The following is an 18481-nucleotide window of genomic DNA, read 5'->3' as shown; positions in this document are numbered from 1 at the left end:
TTGATAAAACATTTCCGCAGGTAGCACAGTGGATTTGTTCATCACCCAATTGGGAACTTAGCCCGAGCTCAGCTCGATTGTAAATCGTTCAACGCGCCGGCGGCGATTGCCACTTGAGGTCTATCGATAACAGTATTGATCATCGCTCGTTATCAGCAATTAGGAATGAAGTCACGATTTTATTGGGCTATTGGGTGGCCCCCATTGTAAGCGTCATCATGGATTCCATTGTGTTTATACACGTAATTGTTTTGTTTCCGTTACCAATTCGTTAGAGTTAGTTATAGAATCACTTTTAAAAATATATTGATTTCTTCTGAAAATTTCAACACGATCCGCGAATGTTCTATATAGTAATTAGTAAAAGGAGTAAGAAGCAGCACAATAATCGTGTTGTACGAGAATTAGGATATCGTATGACTTTATGCAGGGTATCTTATAGTCAAGCACACTCTACTTTTTTTTGTGGATGGGTTAGTTATCAGCTTTAGCAGAAGCAGTTGTAATTGATTTGATTCATTTTTACCATCGACGTCAGTTTTAATTGTGAACGGTAGCCCAATGATTAGACACTTTAGACTCGGACTATGCTCTTATCGTCAGGGCTGGAAATACTGATTAAAATTTATTTCGATTACATTTTTTCACTTTGTTGAATCTTATTATTTGATAACTTCAGTTGAGTAATTCAGTCTACGGTGAATTACTGTTAAATTTGATCAAATTAGCTCAAATGAGATTCGTACCACTCAATCCCAATTAAAAATTAAGAAAACTACCAATTAAAATTGTTATGGTTAAAATATTTCAAGTTACCTATTATTGGTAAGGAAATAAATAAATAAATAGCTGGAAGCCAAACTAGTACCAGTAATAATTTACTGTAACATTGATTTTTTAAGCAATTTAACTAAAGCTACAATTGATCCAAAAAGTCTCTGAAGCAGAATTAAAGCATTTTTTAAAGTAACTTACTGTAGTCTCCATACTTTAAAACCAATTTATTTATAAGTTAAGAGGTGTTGGGTAAAAAATGTAATCAGTTTTCCCAGCCCTGTTTATCGTTAGCCAACCAATTGAATAATTAGGCGAAAATAGCTCAGGTGTGCTCATGGGTATGCTATGGCTATAAAGCGTAAATAGGCCCAAAATAGACAACGTAAAGGTTCATAAATCGTACAATTCAACGTACTTGTATATTTTTGTCATTATAGTATATATATACACATTATATTCGTTATCAGACCCGAATCAAATGAACTTATTCAGGCAAAAGCAACAACATATCCAGCTATAGCTAGTATGGTCACACCTAAATTAGTCCAGTTCCAGGTCGTCCGGAGCATCCTGCAGCTGCCACTAGTGAAATGGCCAATAACTGTGGCATGAATGGGCGCATTGCACCCACTCGCTTCGCACAGCTGACATCCGACCACATCCCAGCCATCGAATAGCGACTTGCAGGCATCAGTCTGATTGTTATCCATCACGATGGTACAACCACGATTCGTTATTTCCGTGCCGTTTACTAAAGAGCAAAAGCAAATCAATTAAAATCCGTTTAAATATCTTAATGTAAACTAACCGAAAATTAACCACAAACCTATAACTTTTTGGTTTGATTTTCGGTGGATTTACATTTCTGGAACACCACTATATACAATTTCTTTTTTATTTTAAGTTCTAACTTTATAATGTTTTCTTTTTAGAAAAAGAAAAAATTCTAGGTTGTATTTCTGATATACATATTAAATTTACTCCATATTGATTAAATATTAAATTTTGATAATGCAAAGTTTTTTAATTAGATTTAAAAGTAACAAATTTTTATAAGCAACATTAAAGTTGAAGCTCTGCTCAGTTACGAAATACTTGAAAGAACGATTAAAAAGTTTTTAGATTAAGAAAAAAGAAAAGAAAGAAATGTTTTTTAATTAAGATATTCTGCATTATTTTTCCGTATTTCGAAATGTGTGAGTATAATAGGAATGCTGAAGATATGCCTCAGGAAAAAGCAAAGGGTAAATTATTTTCAAGTTACTCACACTTAAGACTCGCTATATAGCAAACAGCTCTGGATGTGGCCACAGCTTGTCGACTGTTCCTGCGTCTTCGCCGATCATCATAGTCCTCATCTTCATCTTCTTCGTCGGCTTCGCTGTCACTGGCAGCGGCGGCAGCTGGAGCTGGTGCTGGAGCTTGTGCTGGAGCGGCACCGGCTGCCGCAGCCGTTCCTGTTCCAGCTGCTGCGCCAGCTGCCGCTCCTGTAATCACATTATTGCCCGCTGACTCATCTTCATCGCTGTCATAATCCTCCTCATCCTCACCGTTGCCAGCGACTGCAGCTGGAGCTGGAGCAGCGGCTGGAGCTGGAGCAGGACCAGGAGCTGCGGCTGGAGCTGGAGCAGGACCAGGAGCTGCGGCTGGAGCTGGAGCAGGAGCAGGAGCACTGACTGCCGCTGGAGCTGGTGAATTGACAGCGGTACTTGCAGGATTTGTGGCAGGCGATGCTGGCACTCCAGTTGCAACCGGCTGTTGCGTCGTGGATGGCACACTGCACACCTCCAGTTCCTTTAGCTGGGACTGCTCGTCGCAATCCTCGCATGTGTAGCAACGCAGCGCTGCAAGCACAACAACAATTCGATTAATTACTATAATGATCCCGCTTATCAGCTACTCTTATCAGTTGCAACAATTCGGGTCATTCAATTATCACAGCTCCCGCTTGACTCCTTTGATTTATGACATATCCACCTACCTGAACTGGCGCTGCTTAAAAGTGACAACAACAACATGCAATACGTTATCCTCATTCTTTTTTTTCTGGGAATGCTGTAAATTAACTTTCGAAAGGGTCACGCAACGGTGAAGGATTCTCTTGGGTTAGTTGCTCTGTGGCTTCTGTTGCCGAACATTTAAATTGAACTGCCAGCAACAATATCGACACGTCGATTGGGCTGCTGTGCCTCTTTGGTTTTGGCGTTTGACTCTCTATCAAAAATTTGTGAGGCTATCTCGACGTAAAATAATTTGCGGTACTGCTGAAACATGTCGCCTCAAGCTGGATGACAAGCCGACGGTTCGATAGCATCAGCAAAGAGTTTCAAATTAAACGGATGCGTGGGAGGTGTGGGGAGGAATGTGGTAGCTGCTTGCATCTAACATGAGTAATGGGAAAATTATCGCTGATTGGGGAAACAACAACAAAAGCAGCCCAAAAAAAACAAAAAACATAAAACTACAATATCGAGCAATACTCAACTGTGATTCACTGTTATACACTGCTGCTACTTGTATTCGCGGTTGCCATCTGAAATAAACCTTATTTCGTACAATACTTAAAAAAGAAAAGTTAAATATTCTTCAAGTATGTAAATAATTAATGTTCAAAGTGTTAAGTATAAATTGAATAAAAGACTAAACCAATTGGGTGAGATTTTTCATAGTTTTTTATAGTTAAACCGACAGATATTTCTCTAAAAGTTTTAATGTTTTAAACTTACTCCAATTTTTTTTAATACTTGGAACTGTCATATCTTTGTGAAACCTAACCAAATTCCATTGCATAGATTGTCCAATTGATTTCGATTTGACTCCTAGGCTATTATAGAATTTAAATCTTGATGCTTTGAAAATTAAATTTTATTTAAATTGAAAATACATATACGATGTTCTCTTTAATGTACCAAAAAAAATGTACCATTATAAATGCAATTGTACCGACAGTAGAAACAATGCTGTCATACTGTGTACTGTCATACAGTATGACAGTTGTACTGTTGCACAGTGCTGTTGCTATCAATCGCAACAGTTATTTCGCCATTTACAATAAATAATTTAACACTGTTATACTGCTATACTGTCATACAGCTCTTGCTTAACGCGTTCTTTATTTGCCATTTTCATTTGACTTACAAACTAATTAGAACTTAGTAGCATTATGTGCACTTTACTTGCAATAATTTAGCAACATTGATTTTGTGGGCGTGGCTGTGGACTTACAATAAGCACATAATTAAGCTCGCTCTGGTGTTTATAGTTTGTTTGTTTCAATTCTATTATTCCTCAAAAAGTATCAGTATTGCTTTGTTCAACTTTTCTAATTGCACATTTAATTAACATTTGTTGCACTTGTTTCATAATATTTTCACACATTTATTTCTGATTGTTTTTGCGTGTTTGAAAACTATATATATTCATTATAAACTCTAATATATTTTAAGTATTTAAATATATATGTAACTTGCTTAAGGCGCTGTATAAACATTTAAGCACTCACATATCAATAAATTTGCTATATTTTCGCATAAGATTTCTATTTCTAGCAATTATAAATATTTATAAATTTACTAATTAATAAAATTATAATTATAAACCAATTAAAAATTGCAATATGCGGATAAAAGTACAAGAATAATTGTAAACTTGTAGAACTCAAATCCTTTCTATGTGATTGCTTAATTTCATCTCCATTCTTCTTTCAATATCAGTTGCAACAACAAATAATTGCTTTACCAAGCAATTTAAGTTGTGTCTACCTTAAAATACACATACAAGTACATAATAGATATGGTTTCATGAAATACCTGCAACAAAAAGGAAATGAAATTCCAATGCTAATGTACATGAAATTGTTTAACATTTTTAAATATTTTCGATTTTGTATATATTTGTTTAGAATTATTTCATGGTGCCATTAGGTGTTCATATTTACGATTTCATATAATTCTATAAATATATTTAAGTATAAGTGTATATATATTTAAGACTTTTTATAATGTGAACAATAGAAAATTAAAGGCATTTGGTGAATTCTTACTTATCATTCAACTCTTCAACATTTGCTCAGTGCAAACTAATTATAACTTAATAAAGCTATAAAAATCAATTGACTTCATATCTCATTTTTATTTCAAAGTTCACGTTAGTTGTTCGTTGCTGCCACATCTGCGTTGAAAGGCAAGTGGCAACACTGACAGCATATTGAATGTGATTGCATGAATTGAACATGAACACGAGAACATATAAAACTGAATGGAAAGTTCTTGATATACGAGTACTCGTAGGATACTCAATTGGTTTTTTCAAGCTGCCTTTTAATTGAAATTCGTATATTGGTGAGAATCAAAGCATTGGCTTATGTGTGTGCAATTGTAACTGCAATTGTATCTGCATCTTTTAGTAGCTGTATCTGTGTATACGTGTTTGTGCTTTGTATCTGTATGTGGCTGTCTAGGCTTTTTGCGTGGTTCAGGAGGGTTTTCGTGTTGGGGATGACTTCTCGGGGTTGTACAAATCAACGATGTCATTCAATGGGCACTCGAATATTTACAAAGTAAACGATAAACGTTAAAGGTAACTCAACCTAAATGCAACCAGCGTTTAGCCGTGACATCTACACCGCCCCTCTCGCTTCAGCAGCGAATTAGGGGGCGTGTCAGCAGCTGTTGCAATACAAACATTACACCTATTATCGTGTATGACGTTAGCGTGACAGCGTCAGCTCCATTGCAGTGATCCTTTTTGCAAATATCACAAAAGAATTCATCCTCGGCTGAAGCCTCTTCTTCAGCATCCTTGCCATGACCCTTGCGTCGCTGCTGCTGCTGTTGTTGTTGCTGTTGATGCTGATCCCGCTCCCAACGCCTCTGCCTCTGACCCCGCTGCCCTCCATTGTTATCACTACTGATTTTCAACTTGGAGCGCAGAATTTCACAAGCATCTGAATCTCCAGTGTCCAACTGACAGAAGCGTGCTGTTACCATCTTGTTGGTTTCATCTATGGAAATATAATCAAATAACATACATGGTCTATGTGGGAAAAGGACATTCGACTTACAATCTTTAGCCACCACCTTTTGGCAATTCATAAGCGGATTCTTGTTTGCGCCATTATCAAAGTAATCAAACTTGTTCAGTTCAAAAAGCCAGCTGTCCACTGATTTCATTTTGTCCAGAGTGCAGTTCTAGCCAAGAATTCCAAGTATTAGTCGTAAAGTGTTAAGTATATTGTAAATATTTATTCTGCATTGAATGACATGACGAACAATGGCTAATGATTGATCAGTTGACGGCAATTGCTATCTAGTAGTTTCCCCTTTCCTCCTTAACAATCCTATCTTTATGTGAGTGGACTGTAATTGCTCTCTTAATTGACGTTGCAGTTAGCAGAGTTTATCTTATCATCGTCTCACGCGGTACAAGCTCCGATACCGATACCGCTATCGTTATCGTCATCGTCATCAATATTGCAGCGACCTTGCCTACAACAATGCGTTGGCCTAAAAACAAAATCAGCTACACAAAACACACTTACTAACTGAACTTTTGACTTATTTACTGTAAATACACACAAAGTGTTGAATCAGTTATTGGGTTTCCCCTTTTTGACGATTGAAGTGGATAATAAACTTTAATAATCTACAAACATAGGATTCCTGATAGGAATTTCAGTTTTAAAATTAAATTCAATTGGCTTTGCTAAACCTTAAACTTGTTTTTGTAGAATTATAAATTTGTGAATCAACTTTTTATTGGTCACTTTAGTTTAACACTACCAGATGCGGATTTCAAATACTAGGCTATTTTTAAAATTAATTAACATTATATCAGATTTTTTAATTTCAAAGAAAAGTTCAATACTTTCAATATATATCCTTTTTCAAATTCTATATACAGTTTTGTACTTTTGGAAAAGAAGTATAAATATTTAAATTGTATTTTTAATAACAATTAAATATCCTGAAGAAAAAGACCGTTTTTTAAAGTATAGAATATGTATCTTAAGAGTTTTTTTAAAGAATATATTTTCTCAAAATTAAAATATTGCGATAAAAACTGTTCCTTTTAAAATGGCTTCGAGAACAACAATAATTTTATCAGAAATTTGAAAAAGTTCTGTTTTATATTTTTTTTTATTTTAAATGAAATGTAGATAGTTATAAACAAATGCTTGAAGAAAATAAAACAATATTTTTAGGAAATTTAGACTATTTTATTTTTATACATTTAAAGTCTACAAAAAGACCAAAATTTTGCATAACTAAAAATTTAAACAGATTAACTTTTCATTATAATTATGTTCCTACAGTTGCGATATATGGAATTTAAGTTCAGCTCTGATGATATTTGAAGAAATAAAAAGAGTGAGAGAAGAAAGCACAAGAAATTTCAGGCTGTCCAAATTGTCAAGTGTGTGAGATTTACGTTCATAGACTTGTTCGGAAGTAAAGTATTTTAGGCGCAAGTTGTACAAAGAATATGGCAAGGAATTGCAATGGAGAGATGCCAACACATTCAGTTAACGATCACGACAACGTCGACAATAGCGACAACGTTGCACGTTTCCACATCCGTTTCCGTTGTGTTTTTACTTTTCAGATTTTGGTATTTATTTTTTTTGGGACTCGAAGGTGGCTGCTCTTTGAGAATTTATGTGCTATGTGCTTTTAATTTAGGGTGCTCAGAAACTTGGCAAGCAGCTAGCAACTTGGCTGGTACTTTGATTAAGGTCAAGTAGGTCAGATTAGTCAATGGCCAAAGGTCAGGTGCTAAATATGGTTCTTTTCAAACATGGTCAATCAATCAAAAATTCCTTGATAGATGTCGATGCACAAACTGTGATGTAAAATGAAAAAAATAATTAACCACTTTCCACTTACTACGGAAACAATGCTCGAGTTGGGATTGAGATCCTCACAGCCGGGATTGACGCTGGAGTCGCAAACATAACATTGTATGGCTGCGCCTGTGGAGTATATGATTCTTATTTATCTATTTGTATCCATTGTTTTTGTTGAAAGTGAAGGAATATCTTTTAAATTAAAGCACAAAACACAATAACAGAACACACCCATTGATATACAGCTGAGAAGCTGCAACAAAAGCAATATAGCTGATGATCTCATCAGAGCCTGATGGCCACACATTTTCACACTTTTCATGATCTTTAGAATTTGTATATTAGATGAACACTCGCACTTCTTACAATTTCCGAATTTGTTTAATTATTTGTATCTTTGTATCTTTGTTGATAAATAGCGTGTTAAGCAAAGATGTACCGAAGCTAACGTCGGCCAACTGAAAACTGTTCAAGCTATTTGGAATTTTGCTGTTGCTGCCATCAAAAAAGGGGACAAAATGACGACGTCATCGGCACAACACGAGCACAGGACGAGTGTGAACCGAGGGAAAATGGCGAACGATGTGGCATGTGGGTGCGGTGCTCTCTCTCTCTCTCTCGCTATAAATATATACACATATATACACATGTTGTATGTATATATCTCTTTCTGTCTCTTATTGCCTGCGGTTCTCTGGTTGCCTGAGTGTTGCGTGGGTGCCTCGGTTACTTGCGCTCGAGTGGCTATGACAGTAATAACCTCTTGGCTCCCAAGCATAGCTGCAAGTCACAAGAGAAGAAAAAGAACCAAAATATAAGATTAAATTATTCAAATTTGAAAATACAGCCACATGCATACTCTAAGGGCAACAGTTATCAGGCTGACCCATCCGTATCCACCAAATGCAATTTCTTTTCAAATAGTTTGACGCTCTTAAAGTTGTTGTTGGTATGAAAAACTTTTAGCTAGAAGCTAAAACAAAATTATGCATTTATAAGGCAAAACGAGCGGGATGGGGTCACAAAAGCGGATGCTGCACTTGAATCGCCTTGGGGAGTAACCCATTCCCTGAGGAGCAATTACAAAGAGCTAACAATTAGTGGCGTCCAAGAGCGTAAAATCCAACGTTCTGGCATCGTCCTCGTCCTCGCCCATATCCTCGACGATGACTGCATAGTGGGTGCTTATTTATCGCAGTCTCTCCTTGCCTGCTTACAACTGCAACTGGCAACCATTTCAATTTATCATAAACAATGCGTCCACTGATTGGTATAGGTCACGGCCCTGGCCCCAAAAAATAAGCAACAAAAATATGAAGAATAACAAAAAACAAAAGCAAGCAGCGCCAAGTGATGGCTAATGGGGAAGCTTGTTTTCAAAGTTCTGAATGTGGAGAATACGCGTAGGAGGATAAACAGCGAAGAAACGAAGGAATGAGGCAAAAGGATTTCATTGATATGCCAAAAGCATTGCCCACTTACGAGTAGTCGTAACTACAGATAGAAGCAGTTGCCAGTAATCCTTATCCCTTGGCTGCATGTGGTACTCATTCTCAGGATCTATTTCGCTTGCATTTCTCTCGAATTTTGTTAAGTTTAAAATGAAGTATATTGGGTTTAAAAAATAATTGCACTTGAATCTAGAATTATTGGGGCAGCCGCCATTAAAAAACTATTTGTAGTTACTAAAATAAAATACAGAATACTTAATTTTTTGTCGGAGTGTGATCAGAAAATATTAATAAAAAACTATTCTAGCTGGCGTACTAATAATTAAAAATTAAAAATATAAATAGCAACAAAAATATTGTATATTAATGGAAATACGACTATCAGGCTTTTCCCTATACTGCAGTTAGTAACTTTTTCTGACTCTTGTAATTTTGTAGACAATCCTAAAAGTATACTACTATATACCACGAAATACTACAAGAGTAAAAATTTTCTTCGCACGCAATTAAAATCACTTGAGGTCAAAATTAAATCAAAGTTGCCCAATTTCTCGTTGCGTGACGAGGAGACATTTAAGACATGACGTCGTTGGTGGCGTTGATGTCATAATTCGTCGACTTGTGAATGGCAAGTGGCAGGTGACCAATAAATACGACTTTGGAATTTGCACTTTGGACTACAGAACATTCTTAAATATGTTAACGCATGCTTCCGTTTCCGGTTGCCAAAGGTCAGCCTCATAAATTAGTCGCCGCACAAAAACTATGCTTTTGGCATGTCACACTTTTACACGCACATTTGAGGGTGACCATGTTTCAAGATAACGCTTTGAAAAGTCTTGTTTCATTTCATTAATAGTATCGTAAGAACCGCTTCTTTGTCCCGAAATACGATTGGCGGTTACTAATTAGATATAAGTTATTAAATATAAATGCCATGAAATTTCCATTTCATTAAATTTGTAGTTATAGTGTGTTATTTCGAATTAAAGTTCGAACGAGAAACAGTCTATATGCTATTAGAGTTACTATTGTTGGGTTTTATTTAGTCAATAAACCAATTACATCTTTAATTAGCCGTAGACGATGTTGGATGTTTAAAAGATGCAAAATTTTTGATTTGCATGGGCCCAAATTCGTTGTCTACGGTCAATTCTAAGAAATTTTTACAAAGAACCTATAGTTCTAAAATAAATTCCTAATCCCCGCTTTTGAGTTGAGCAATTTTGATTTTTAGTTTATAATTATGTAATTAACCCGCCCTTATATACATACATAATCTAACAAAGTGTACACTTTATAATAATAATAAGCTGTATTTTTCATTAATTCACAACATAAAATAATAATTCATTTAGTTATATGTATATCAACTGTCATAATTTTAAGTTAAAAAAAGGTTGTTTTCTAAAATGATTTCCTTCTTGACAATTAAATTCCAAAGCTATTAAAATCAGACTTTTTCGTGTATTTTATATGTATTGGATTCCTCCGCTCTATTTACTTCTTTAATTATGTATAGAATATGAAATTTGATTCCAAGTGGAATTCAATGCAACTTTTATAAATTTGACTTTTGAATATAATTCAATGAATAAATGCCAATTGACTGGAATATACAAAATATAACGCTTTGATGCATCCATTTAACAGCATTAAAATACGAATATTTCCTTCCACTCTCATTCATGAAAAAAATATTGTAAGTGGATTAACCTATAATTTCACCTCTATAACAAACTAACAGCATCTTGTAATTAAGTAATCTATAAAAAATAGGAAAGCTTTTCCAAATACTAATAAGAAATGCGACTCCTTGTCGTTTGTGGCACGAAACACACCTAAAATTAACAAGTTTCAATCAAAAAATTCATAAAGTCGTCCTAAACCTTTTTACGTTAATCTGCAAAATGTTAAATGTTTGCCATACTTAAAAAACGTTAAAGAATTGATTGATTGCTAAATAAAATATAAAATTTTTTGAGTAATTCGTGCCGGGCTTGTGCTACAAAAACCAATTATCAATATCGAGCCATTTTTAAATAGCTAAATTCGGGCTCGGCTCGTACCGGGACTAACAAATGAAGCCCGCGTTATTGAAACTGGAAGTCTTCAACATTTATCTCAGGCAATGGTCTAACAAGGGCTATCAATTCAGGTCTATTGGAAAACAAACTAGGATCAATGCCGAGAGTAAATGCCAGTCCTTTCATTGTGGGCCGCTTCTTTGGATCTTGATCCCAGCAGTTTTTAATTATTGGTCTTATATGATTTGAGTTCTTAAAATCCTTGATATCTTTAAGATCGGGACGATCACCTGTAATGGTAAAATTTTAAGTTAATTATTGGATATCTGTAAGCTTTCCGAAGGATATTTTCTTACCCAGACTGACTTTATTTTGAAGAGTCAACGGAGGAATTTTTCCTAGGTGGGAAAAAGGCTTCTTCCGGGTCATAACCTCCCAGAAAATAATGCCGAAACTATAAACATCGCACTTTGTGTCGTAATAACCACTAATTGCGACCTAAGAAATAAAAGAATTTCTTCAATTGAAGTTTATATCCTTACATCTTCCATTGAAAAATACAAACCTCTGGTGCCATATAATTTACAGTTCCAGTGTTTGCTGTGTTTGTAGTTGAAATTTCTTTAACTGTGCCAAAATCACATAATTTCAGTATACGATAATTGTCGAAAAGTAATATGTTATCTGATTTCAAATCCCGATGGATTATATTTTTCTCGTGCAAGTACGCAACACCCTGTTAAGAATAATATGAATATTATAAGTATTTTGGTGTCAGTACAAACAGCATAAAACATACATACCTTGGCACATTGAAGCATCCAATTAAGTTTACCTGTATATGAAATTTGATCATTTTCGTGTTTCTTACTGTGCAGGAAATAGTTAAGAGATCCGCACTCTGCGTACTCTAAAAGTATGTGAAATTTGTTCTCGTGATCTTTAGAGATACCGTATAATGTGACAATATTCGGGTGCTTAAGACACGATAAAATAATTATCTCTCGCTTAAGATTTTGGTCAGAATCTAGTGGTTGCTTAATCATTTTGACCGCAATTGTCTTGTTGCCATATTTATTTGCCCACTTTGCACTGTATACGTCGCCAAACGAGCCGGATCCAATCTATAAATACGCAAAATTTAAGTTCTAGTGCATATACATATTTGAGTCGTCTTCTAAAGTTATTGGACGTGTAAAAGATACCAGATTTTAGCACAATTAAATCAAACATTTCGTACAAATTTTATCAATGTTATTTCTTTAATGTTCACGTTAATATCCACGTCGTTATCCATGTTGAAGCGATGCAAATAACTTTAATAAAATTATATATTGATCGTAATTTAACTTTGTCGAGCTTATTACAATGACTAATGAACAAAAAACTGATAAGAAACTTAGTACTGGGAAGAAAATCAAATTCGATGTATCGATATGTTAGAGAGGACACACTTACCGAAACAATCTACTGATTGAATAAAAATTTCGTTGTTAAATTTTTTTTATTTTTTAATTTAATTTAATTCAATAAAGTATTTTATTTTAAACATTTTTCCTCTTTATTTCTTTAAATTTTTTTGGATTTTCATTGCATACTTTCAAGCATAATTTGTTATGCGTAGTGAGGAACTATAGAAGCAGTTTCTGCATAACATTATTATTAGCTACCCTAGGTAAAAACCTAACTTTTTTTAAATTTTAAAATTAAGATATTTTTAGCTTTGTCATATGTGTCCTGGAAAAATTGATAATGTCTCAAGAACGTCAGAGCCGATGTTAAAAGTCAATCATTTTCTGACAGCCGATTTTATATCTATTAATAATTCATACACAGTTTTAAATAAACATCAACAGTTATGCTGGGATCTATTTTTAAAATTCAGAAAATGATGATATTTTTGCAGTATTTTTCCTATTTTATGTGTATTAAATACAAATCTGTATGGGTACTTCCCCTTGACATCATAATTTATTGCATCCTAAAACATGTAACAGAATATGAAATCTTTTCGGAAAAGTTTAAAGTTTTTTACAAGATGATTATCGGTAATTCGATTGACAATTAAAAAATTTCATAAAAGTGTTATTGATTGTTGCAATAATTCAAGATTTTAAAATAAAATCAATGTAAAATATACTTAAAATAATCACTACAACAGCAAGACAAAAAAAGCAAGTATAAAATCAAAAGCAACGTTTCCCCGCTTTATGACTGCATAATTAATAATTTATGTATGGCGCCGGAGTAAAATCTATATGAAGAGTTTGTGTTGATTTAAGCTCGAGCGCAATATCCTTCGAGAGTTATAAGGACTAACGTTAAAGTACGCACCCCAGTGAGTCAACGATAACCACATTTGCTGTTGTCGCAAGAGCTGAATTCAAAATCAATGTTTTTTATGTTGGCGCCAAACTGTCCACGAAAATAATAGAAAGTCGGTTGAAGGGGGGTGGAGGGGGGTGAGAGGATGTTGGTATCAAACGGAAGCTGTGAATACTGTTGCTCGGTTGGCGTCAGACTGACGACAAACGCACACGCATTCACATTCACAAACTATTTGAACTGACAGCGAAAGCAACACAACACAAAGGAGACGAGTCAAAATGGTTATCGACTGGAAGATACCCTTTGTTCTGATATCTTGGTTATCTTCTGGTCTCATCTCAGACAGAGTATACACATACATAGCACACTCTCACGTCGTATACGAGTGAGCTCCAGTTGTAAGTATCTTTACAAGTATCTGGGTTAAAACAAACATCAACAAATGTAACGAGTCCAGCAAGTGAGGGGTGTGTTTTTGTGTATGTGTGTGTTGTGGTGTGTTTTTACCAAGTTGCCGTCCTTGTCATCATCAGCTTCAACTGCTTCATTGCTTTCCGGCGAGCGTGTTCGAAAATAAATTAATTTATTATTCTATCAAAAAAAAATAACATATATTAAATTTAATATTGTTAAGAAACAAAGTTAAATTAATTTTACGTTTACTAATTGTGTCAATAAAAATTTAATTTAAAATGGATTTAAGCGCATCTATCATACCCTTCGACTCAGTTAATAGTATGAGGGTATAGTGAAACTCACAAAGTTATGCTATTAGTTTTGGCTGGCGATGACGCTGCGTAACTGGGACGGGGCCACAAAACAATTGTGCAGACATTTTGGCATCAACTGTTGGCCAGAACAGTATTGTTGTTTTTGTCTTTGTCTTTGTTTTTATTTATTTTTTTTTCATGTGGGCGAATCCTTGGTCAAATCGTGCTTTAGTTTCACTATTCACTTGACTTGTCCAAATAATATGATTTTTCATTTACGCATCGAATTTTATGTAATTTTTGACATTCTGTGAAGCCATTTTGTGCACAATATTTGCATTACGGTAATAAGGGTGAAACTCTAATAAATAAATGTATATGTATAAGCGGCATGACAAAATATTATATTTTTTTTAAATTTATATTGAATTTTAATTGTGTAAAGTTAATATATATCTCACCAATAATGAAAACAAATTTTATTTGAGAAGATAAGGGTAAATATCACATATTCACATATTACTTGCGATTTTATGTTGTTTTAAGTCGAGGCTTTTAAAGAACCATTTTAAAAAAGCTTTTGCCGAAATTGTTGATATTAAGATACGACAGACTGGCAAAAGATTTTAAAATCAGGTCCCTGTAAAAGTATTCCAAATAATTATACAAAAATATAGACGAAAAAAGCATCCATCGTTTAATTATTAAATAAAAATACAAACAAGTGAAACAGATACGATTATAATAGAGCTTATGTATAATGCAAGTTATTAAATTTGAAGTTTAATTTCTAGTTTCTCATCGTATTTGTGTGAATGAATCGTGAGTGGAATTTCCATTTTCTAGATGTATGAAATGTTAAGTGAAATCAATGTCTCAGCAGATAGCTGAGGGATACTGTTAGACCAAGGCTCATAGCCAGGCCGGGACCAATTCCAGTTAAAGCACTTGCTCCATTGCAGCCATCCTCGCTGCAGGTGCAAATGGTTTGCTTATAGCCTTCATTGTCGGCCGTAAAGCAGGTATTGTGGGAATTATCCGGGACCCAACCACAGTCGCGATCGATGCGATGCTCATTGCGAGCTTCCAGCTTGAGGATCGTCTTGCGGCAGAACATCTGCTTATCTTCCTTTGGTGTACATTCCCGTAGATATTGATCATCGCGTTGGGCACGTGGCGTTCTTACCATGAGGCTAACGCAATCTTCATTATTATGGGAACTGCATTGATGACAGCGTAGACCCGAAACTGCATAAATAAACAATGAAATGGAAAATGCAATTCATCAGCAAAATTCAACAATGACATTCAAAATAGGGACGACAGCTGCCCTCGCTCTTTTCAGAGCCAGACATTTTGACAGCAAATTATTTTATTAGCCTCCATTGGCTGTCAGCCACCAAAAAAATAAAGACTAACTGACTGGCTGACTGACTAACTGAGTGAATGACTGGCCAACTCAGAGTCTCTCTGCAGTATACTTAATAATTGCATGTCAACTGCAAGTACTTCGAGTTCGAGTTCGGTTTCTGTTTTTGTTACCAGCTCTGGTAATAGTTGGCACGCAAGCAGCCATAAAAAATGAGACAAAGTTCCTTTCTATATACGTATGCTTAGATACCCTAATAAAAACCACTTGTATATCTATATAATAATATTAAAATTAATTTTTTAGTTACCTACTTCGATAAGTAACTTTGAGAAAAGTTCTGTCAATCTTAAAAAACATTGGCAGCTACAAATCAAGTGAAAACTACTAACAGTTAGTCGGACAGTTTAAGAACAGAACCAAATGCTGTCAGTTGCAGTAAATGTCGACTGTCAGACGTTTAACCGGGCGTATCCGCAATTTTTTCACCTTTCGCAGTAAGAAAAGGAAAATAACAGACATTTGGCCTACTCAGCTGACGGAGGACAGGATGGCGGTAGCGGGAAGTCAAAAGTCGGGTCAAGTTTTTACCTTTTGGTAATTAAGCCGCACAAAACATTGAATACGACGCTAATAAAAAGCAACTGCCATAAAAAATGCAACTGTTGTTGCAACTTGGCATTTGAATTTAAGAGCTTAGATTTGAAATTTGAGATTCGGTATATTTTCATTTCACATTTTACAATATTCCATTTCACTCACTGCATATTCATGCGGCTTGCGGTCTCAACAACAACAACAGCAACAACAACACAAACTTGAACTTGCAATTTGTTGTCAGAGAGACTGTGCCGCCTTTGTAGCAGTCTTTTCAGTCGACAATTGGACGCTAATGAGACGTGCTCTCGAATGATAAATGTTATAGAGAAAAAGAAGAGGCAAGACAAGTATTTGCTCATGTTATTATCACTAAATAGCTTCAATAATTTAACGCCTTTAATGCTCTTGACAGTCTGACATTTACGAATCTTCTTCCAAATATTCGAGTATACACGTCCAAAAAAAAATAAAGGATATAATTTTAAATTCTTCATAGCATACATAAATTGTAAGAAAATTTAAAATTAACAACAAATAAAGTCCCTTTTTAACTTAAAAAAAAAACTTATCGTAACTAAAATTTAATACATATTTGTTAATTTAATTGAAATTTATGAAATTTTAAAATTCTTTGAATTTGATAAAACTTTATTTTACTTAAACTACAACCAAAAAATTATTTATTGTTTTATTTTTTTCTGTATATTAGCAATAATAGTTAATAGTACTTTAAAAACTGCTTACTTTAATTAAAGACGCTTTTTTAAAGGTCAGTCTTTTTGATTCAACTTCATCTGGTTTAACATACTTGAATATAAATGTAGAAAAATCTACTCGTAAAGTAAAGTTTATAAGTGCATGTATATTTGTGTAGGTGCCTGCGATGTCTACTCGTAATTTAATTAAAGTGCAAAATGAAAATTAAATTGCTTTGTCCAATGTATTCTTTTATTGAATACATGATTAACCCGACTTCTCCACCCTCAGACATTGGAAAACAATCCAAAAAAGTGTTGGCATCATTTTCCGCATCAGTGCGTCTAACGCTTGACGAGATTAAATGGAAAGTCAATAGATTTGATTGACAAAATTCGTATTATTTTGAAAATAAATTGGTTAATTCTGATAAGCATTTAATTGATTTAAAAAGAGAATGTCTATTTACATTACAATCTCTTAAAATTTTTAAATTACATTATACATATTTTATATATTTTCATGAGTCATTTACCTGATAAGAGATTCGCTGTTAAGGCGATAAACACAATGTAAAAAAGCGTCGTTGACATTATTGATGTGTCTGTTTCGATTCTCCAAAGTCTTTTTCCGATATACTTGAGAAGTATTCCAAGTCTGATTATATATAGTTTCGTTATGTGTTTTTTTGTTTAAATCTTTTATTTGATCTGGATTTAGTAAAGTCAATTAGTGTGCCATGTGATTATCTGAAGGGAAATGATAAAAGTTTGTTGAAAAACTAGATAAAGTTCTCTTCTCTAAACGTGTAAGTTGATTAGCACAATTAGCAATGCTATAATTATCTTGGAGAGATAAGTGTTAACTGTGTGTATCCCAAAATTTAAATATAATAATTAAGAATGGCAATTAAAGCAATTTCAAATTATTGTCAGTTAACAGTCTTAGAGAACTTAATTCCATTGGTATTTATTAAAATATTATTCGGCTTTTATTTATATTAGTTTTGCACCATTAAAATAATTATGCTCAGAGACTCACAACTTAATTTTATATTTATTTTTGTTCAAAATTCAACGACAAGCCAAAACCGCAGCTGACGACAACTTGACGCGTGCACCGTCCAGATGAATCTGAAAACTTGGTTTGAGTTATTCAAAACAGATTGAATTGGAAAACGTAAACGCTACTCAAGAAGAATAAAAATATATATACATAATATAAAGAGACAACAGAGAGACAACTGCTGAGATTACCGGGAGCATGCATACACAGAGACTAAAAGCAGCCGAGAGAATTACATGTGTGGGTGCGTAAGAGACAGTAGGAGATAGAGAGAAAGAGAGAGAGAGAGAGAAGAAAGCAGAATTTTAAGCGTAAGTTGAAATGGTGGCTGTGAAGGGTTTTCTAAAGAAAACTAGGGAAAAACTTTCGTTACACGATCTTTGTTAGGGGGTCGAAATTGCATTAGGTTAGGGAATTATATACCAAATGAAGCACTTGTGGTTCCTGCGACGTCACTTATTGACCATTTACAAGCAGTTTTATTAACAAAAATTACCAAGGCTCTTTCTATTTTGTTGTTTTGTTATTGAGAGTATCTGTAGCTGTTGTTATTGTTGTGGTCAGCTGTGAACTTTGTATGCCATGTGTTGCTTATGTTCCGGTGCTGCTCTTAT

The 18481-nt window shown here is 34.4% G+C and overlaps 4 protein-coding genes across 6 annotated transcripts; all 4 read right to left on the bottom strand.

Moving 5' to 3' along the window:
• Nucleotides 1–1160: 1160 nt before the first annotated feature.
• LOC117794476 (skin secretory protein xP2) lies at nt 1161–3060 on the bottom strand. Its single transcript, XM_034635088.1, has 3 exons — nt 2759–3060; nt 2046–2621; nt 1161–1528 (listed from the first exon to the last, which is right to left on the bottom strand). The coding sequence occupies exons 1-3, from the start codon at nt 2811–2813 to the stop codon at nt 1266–1268; spliced, it is 894 nt and encodes a 297-aa protein (XP_034490979.1). The 5' UTR covers nt 2814–3060; the 3' UTR covers nt 1161–1265.
• A 2251-nt stretch (nt 3061–5311) lies between these two features.
• LOC117794478 lies at nt 5312–7871 on the bottom strand. Its single transcript, XM_034635090.1, has 4 exons — nt 7853–7871; nt 7662–7747; nt 5840–5966; nt 5312–5779 (listed from the first exon to the last, which is right to left on the bottom strand). The coding sequence occupies exons 1-4, from the start codon at nt 7854–7856 to the stop codon at nt 5415–5417; spliced, it is 582 nt and encodes a 193-aa protein (XP_034490981.1). The 5' UTR covers nt 7857–7871; the 3' UTR covers nt 5312–5414.
• Nucleotides 7872–10888: 3017 nt separating this feature from the next.
• On the bottom strand, nt 10889–12480 carry LOC117782274 (mitogen-activated protein kinase kinase kinase 7-like). Its single transcript, XM_034619337.1, has 5 exons — nt 12340–12480; nt 11903–12223; nt 11665–11835; nt 11456–11597; nt 10889–11389 (listed from the first exon to the last, which is right to left on the bottom strand). The coding sequence occupies exons 1-5, from the start codon at nt 12394–12396 to the stop codon at nt 11166–11168; spliced, it is 915 nt and encodes a 304-aa protein (XP_034475228.1). The 5' UTR covers nt 12397–12480; the 3' UTR covers nt 10889–11165.
• Nucleotides 12481–14811: 2331 nt separating this feature from the next.
• On the bottom strand, nt 14812–17961 carry LOC117782277. 3 transcript variants are annotated; one of them, XM_034619339.1, is made up of 3 exons: nt 17844–17961; nt 17338–17551; nt 14812–15385 (listed from the first exon to the last, which is right to left on the bottom strand). In XM_034619339.1, the coding sequence occupies exons 2-3, from the start codon at nt 17393–17395 to the stop codon at nt 15006–15008; spliced, it is 438 nt and encodes a 145-aa protein (XP_034475230.1). In that variant the 5' UTR covers nt 17396–17551; nt 17844–17961; the 3' UTR covers nt 14812–15005. The 3 variants fall into 3 exon arrangements, with proteins under 3 accessions (XP_034475230.1, XP_034475232.1, XP_034475231.1); XM_034619341.1 differs by lacking the exon at nt 17338–17551; XM_034619340.1 differs by lacking the exons at nt 17338–17551; nt 17844–17961 and adding an exon at nt 16098–16166.
• Between the last annotated feature and the right edge of the window lie 520 nt (nt 17962–18481).

This window comes from Drosophila innubila, assembly GCF_004354385.1.
Source record: "Drosophila innubila isolate TH190305 chromosome 2L unlocalized genomic scaffold, UK_Dinn_1.0 4_B_2L, whole genome shotgun sequence".
Lineage (NCBI taxonomy): Eukaryota > Metazoa > Arthropoda > Insecta > Diptera > Drosophilidae > Drosophila > Drosophila innubila.
The sequence above is the reverse complement of the archived record's forward strand: the minus strand, read 5'-3'. Positions and strand labels throughout refer to the sequence as shown.

Excerpts from the sequence above, each read along its gene's own strand:
- LOC117782277 (XM_034619339.1), bottom strand. The coding sequence starts at position 17,395 with ATGTCAACGACGCTTTTTTACATTGTGTTTATCGCCTTAACAGCGAAT. Across the intron at positions 15,386-17,337 it reads AACAGCGAATCTCTTATCAG|TTTCGGGTCTACGCTGTCAT; the intron begins GTAAATGACTCA and ends TTATTTATGCAG.
- LOC117794476 (XM_034635088.1), bottom strand. The coding sequence starts at position 2,813 with ATGAGGATAACGTATTGCATGTTGTTGTTGTCACTTTTAAGCAGCGCC. Across the intron at positions 2,622-2,758 it reads TTTAAGCAGCGCCAGTTCAG|CGCTGCGTTGCTACACATGC; the intron begins GTAGGTGGATAT and ends TTGTGCTTGCAG. Across the intron at positions 1,529-2,045 it reads CTATATAGCGAGTCTTAAGT|TAAACGGCACGGAAATAACG; the intron begins GTGAGTAACTTG and ends TTTGCTCTTTAG.
- LOC117794478 (XM_034635090.1), bottom strand. Across the intron at positions 5,967-7,661 it reads ACTCGAGCATTGTTTCCGTA|AACTGCACTCTGGACAAAAT; the intron begins GTAAGTGGAAAG and ends ATTCTTGGCTAG. Across the intron at positions 5,780-5,839 it reads AAAGGTGGTGGCTAAAGATT|ATGAAACCAACAAGATGGTA; the intron begins GTAAGTCGAATG and ends ATATTTCCATAG.
- LOC117782274 (XM_034619337.1), bottom strand. The coding sequence starts at position 12,396 with ATGGATAACGACGTGGATATTAACGTGAACATTAAAGAAATAACATTG. Across the intron at positions 12,224-12,339 it reads AAATAACATTGATAAAATTT|ATTGGATCCGGCTCGTTTGG; the intron begins GTACGAAATGTT and ends GCGTATTTATAG. Across the intron at positions 11,598-11,664 it reads TAAATTATATGGCACCAGAG|GTCGCAATTAGTGGTTATTA; the intron begins GTTTGTATTTTT and ends TTTATTTCTTAG.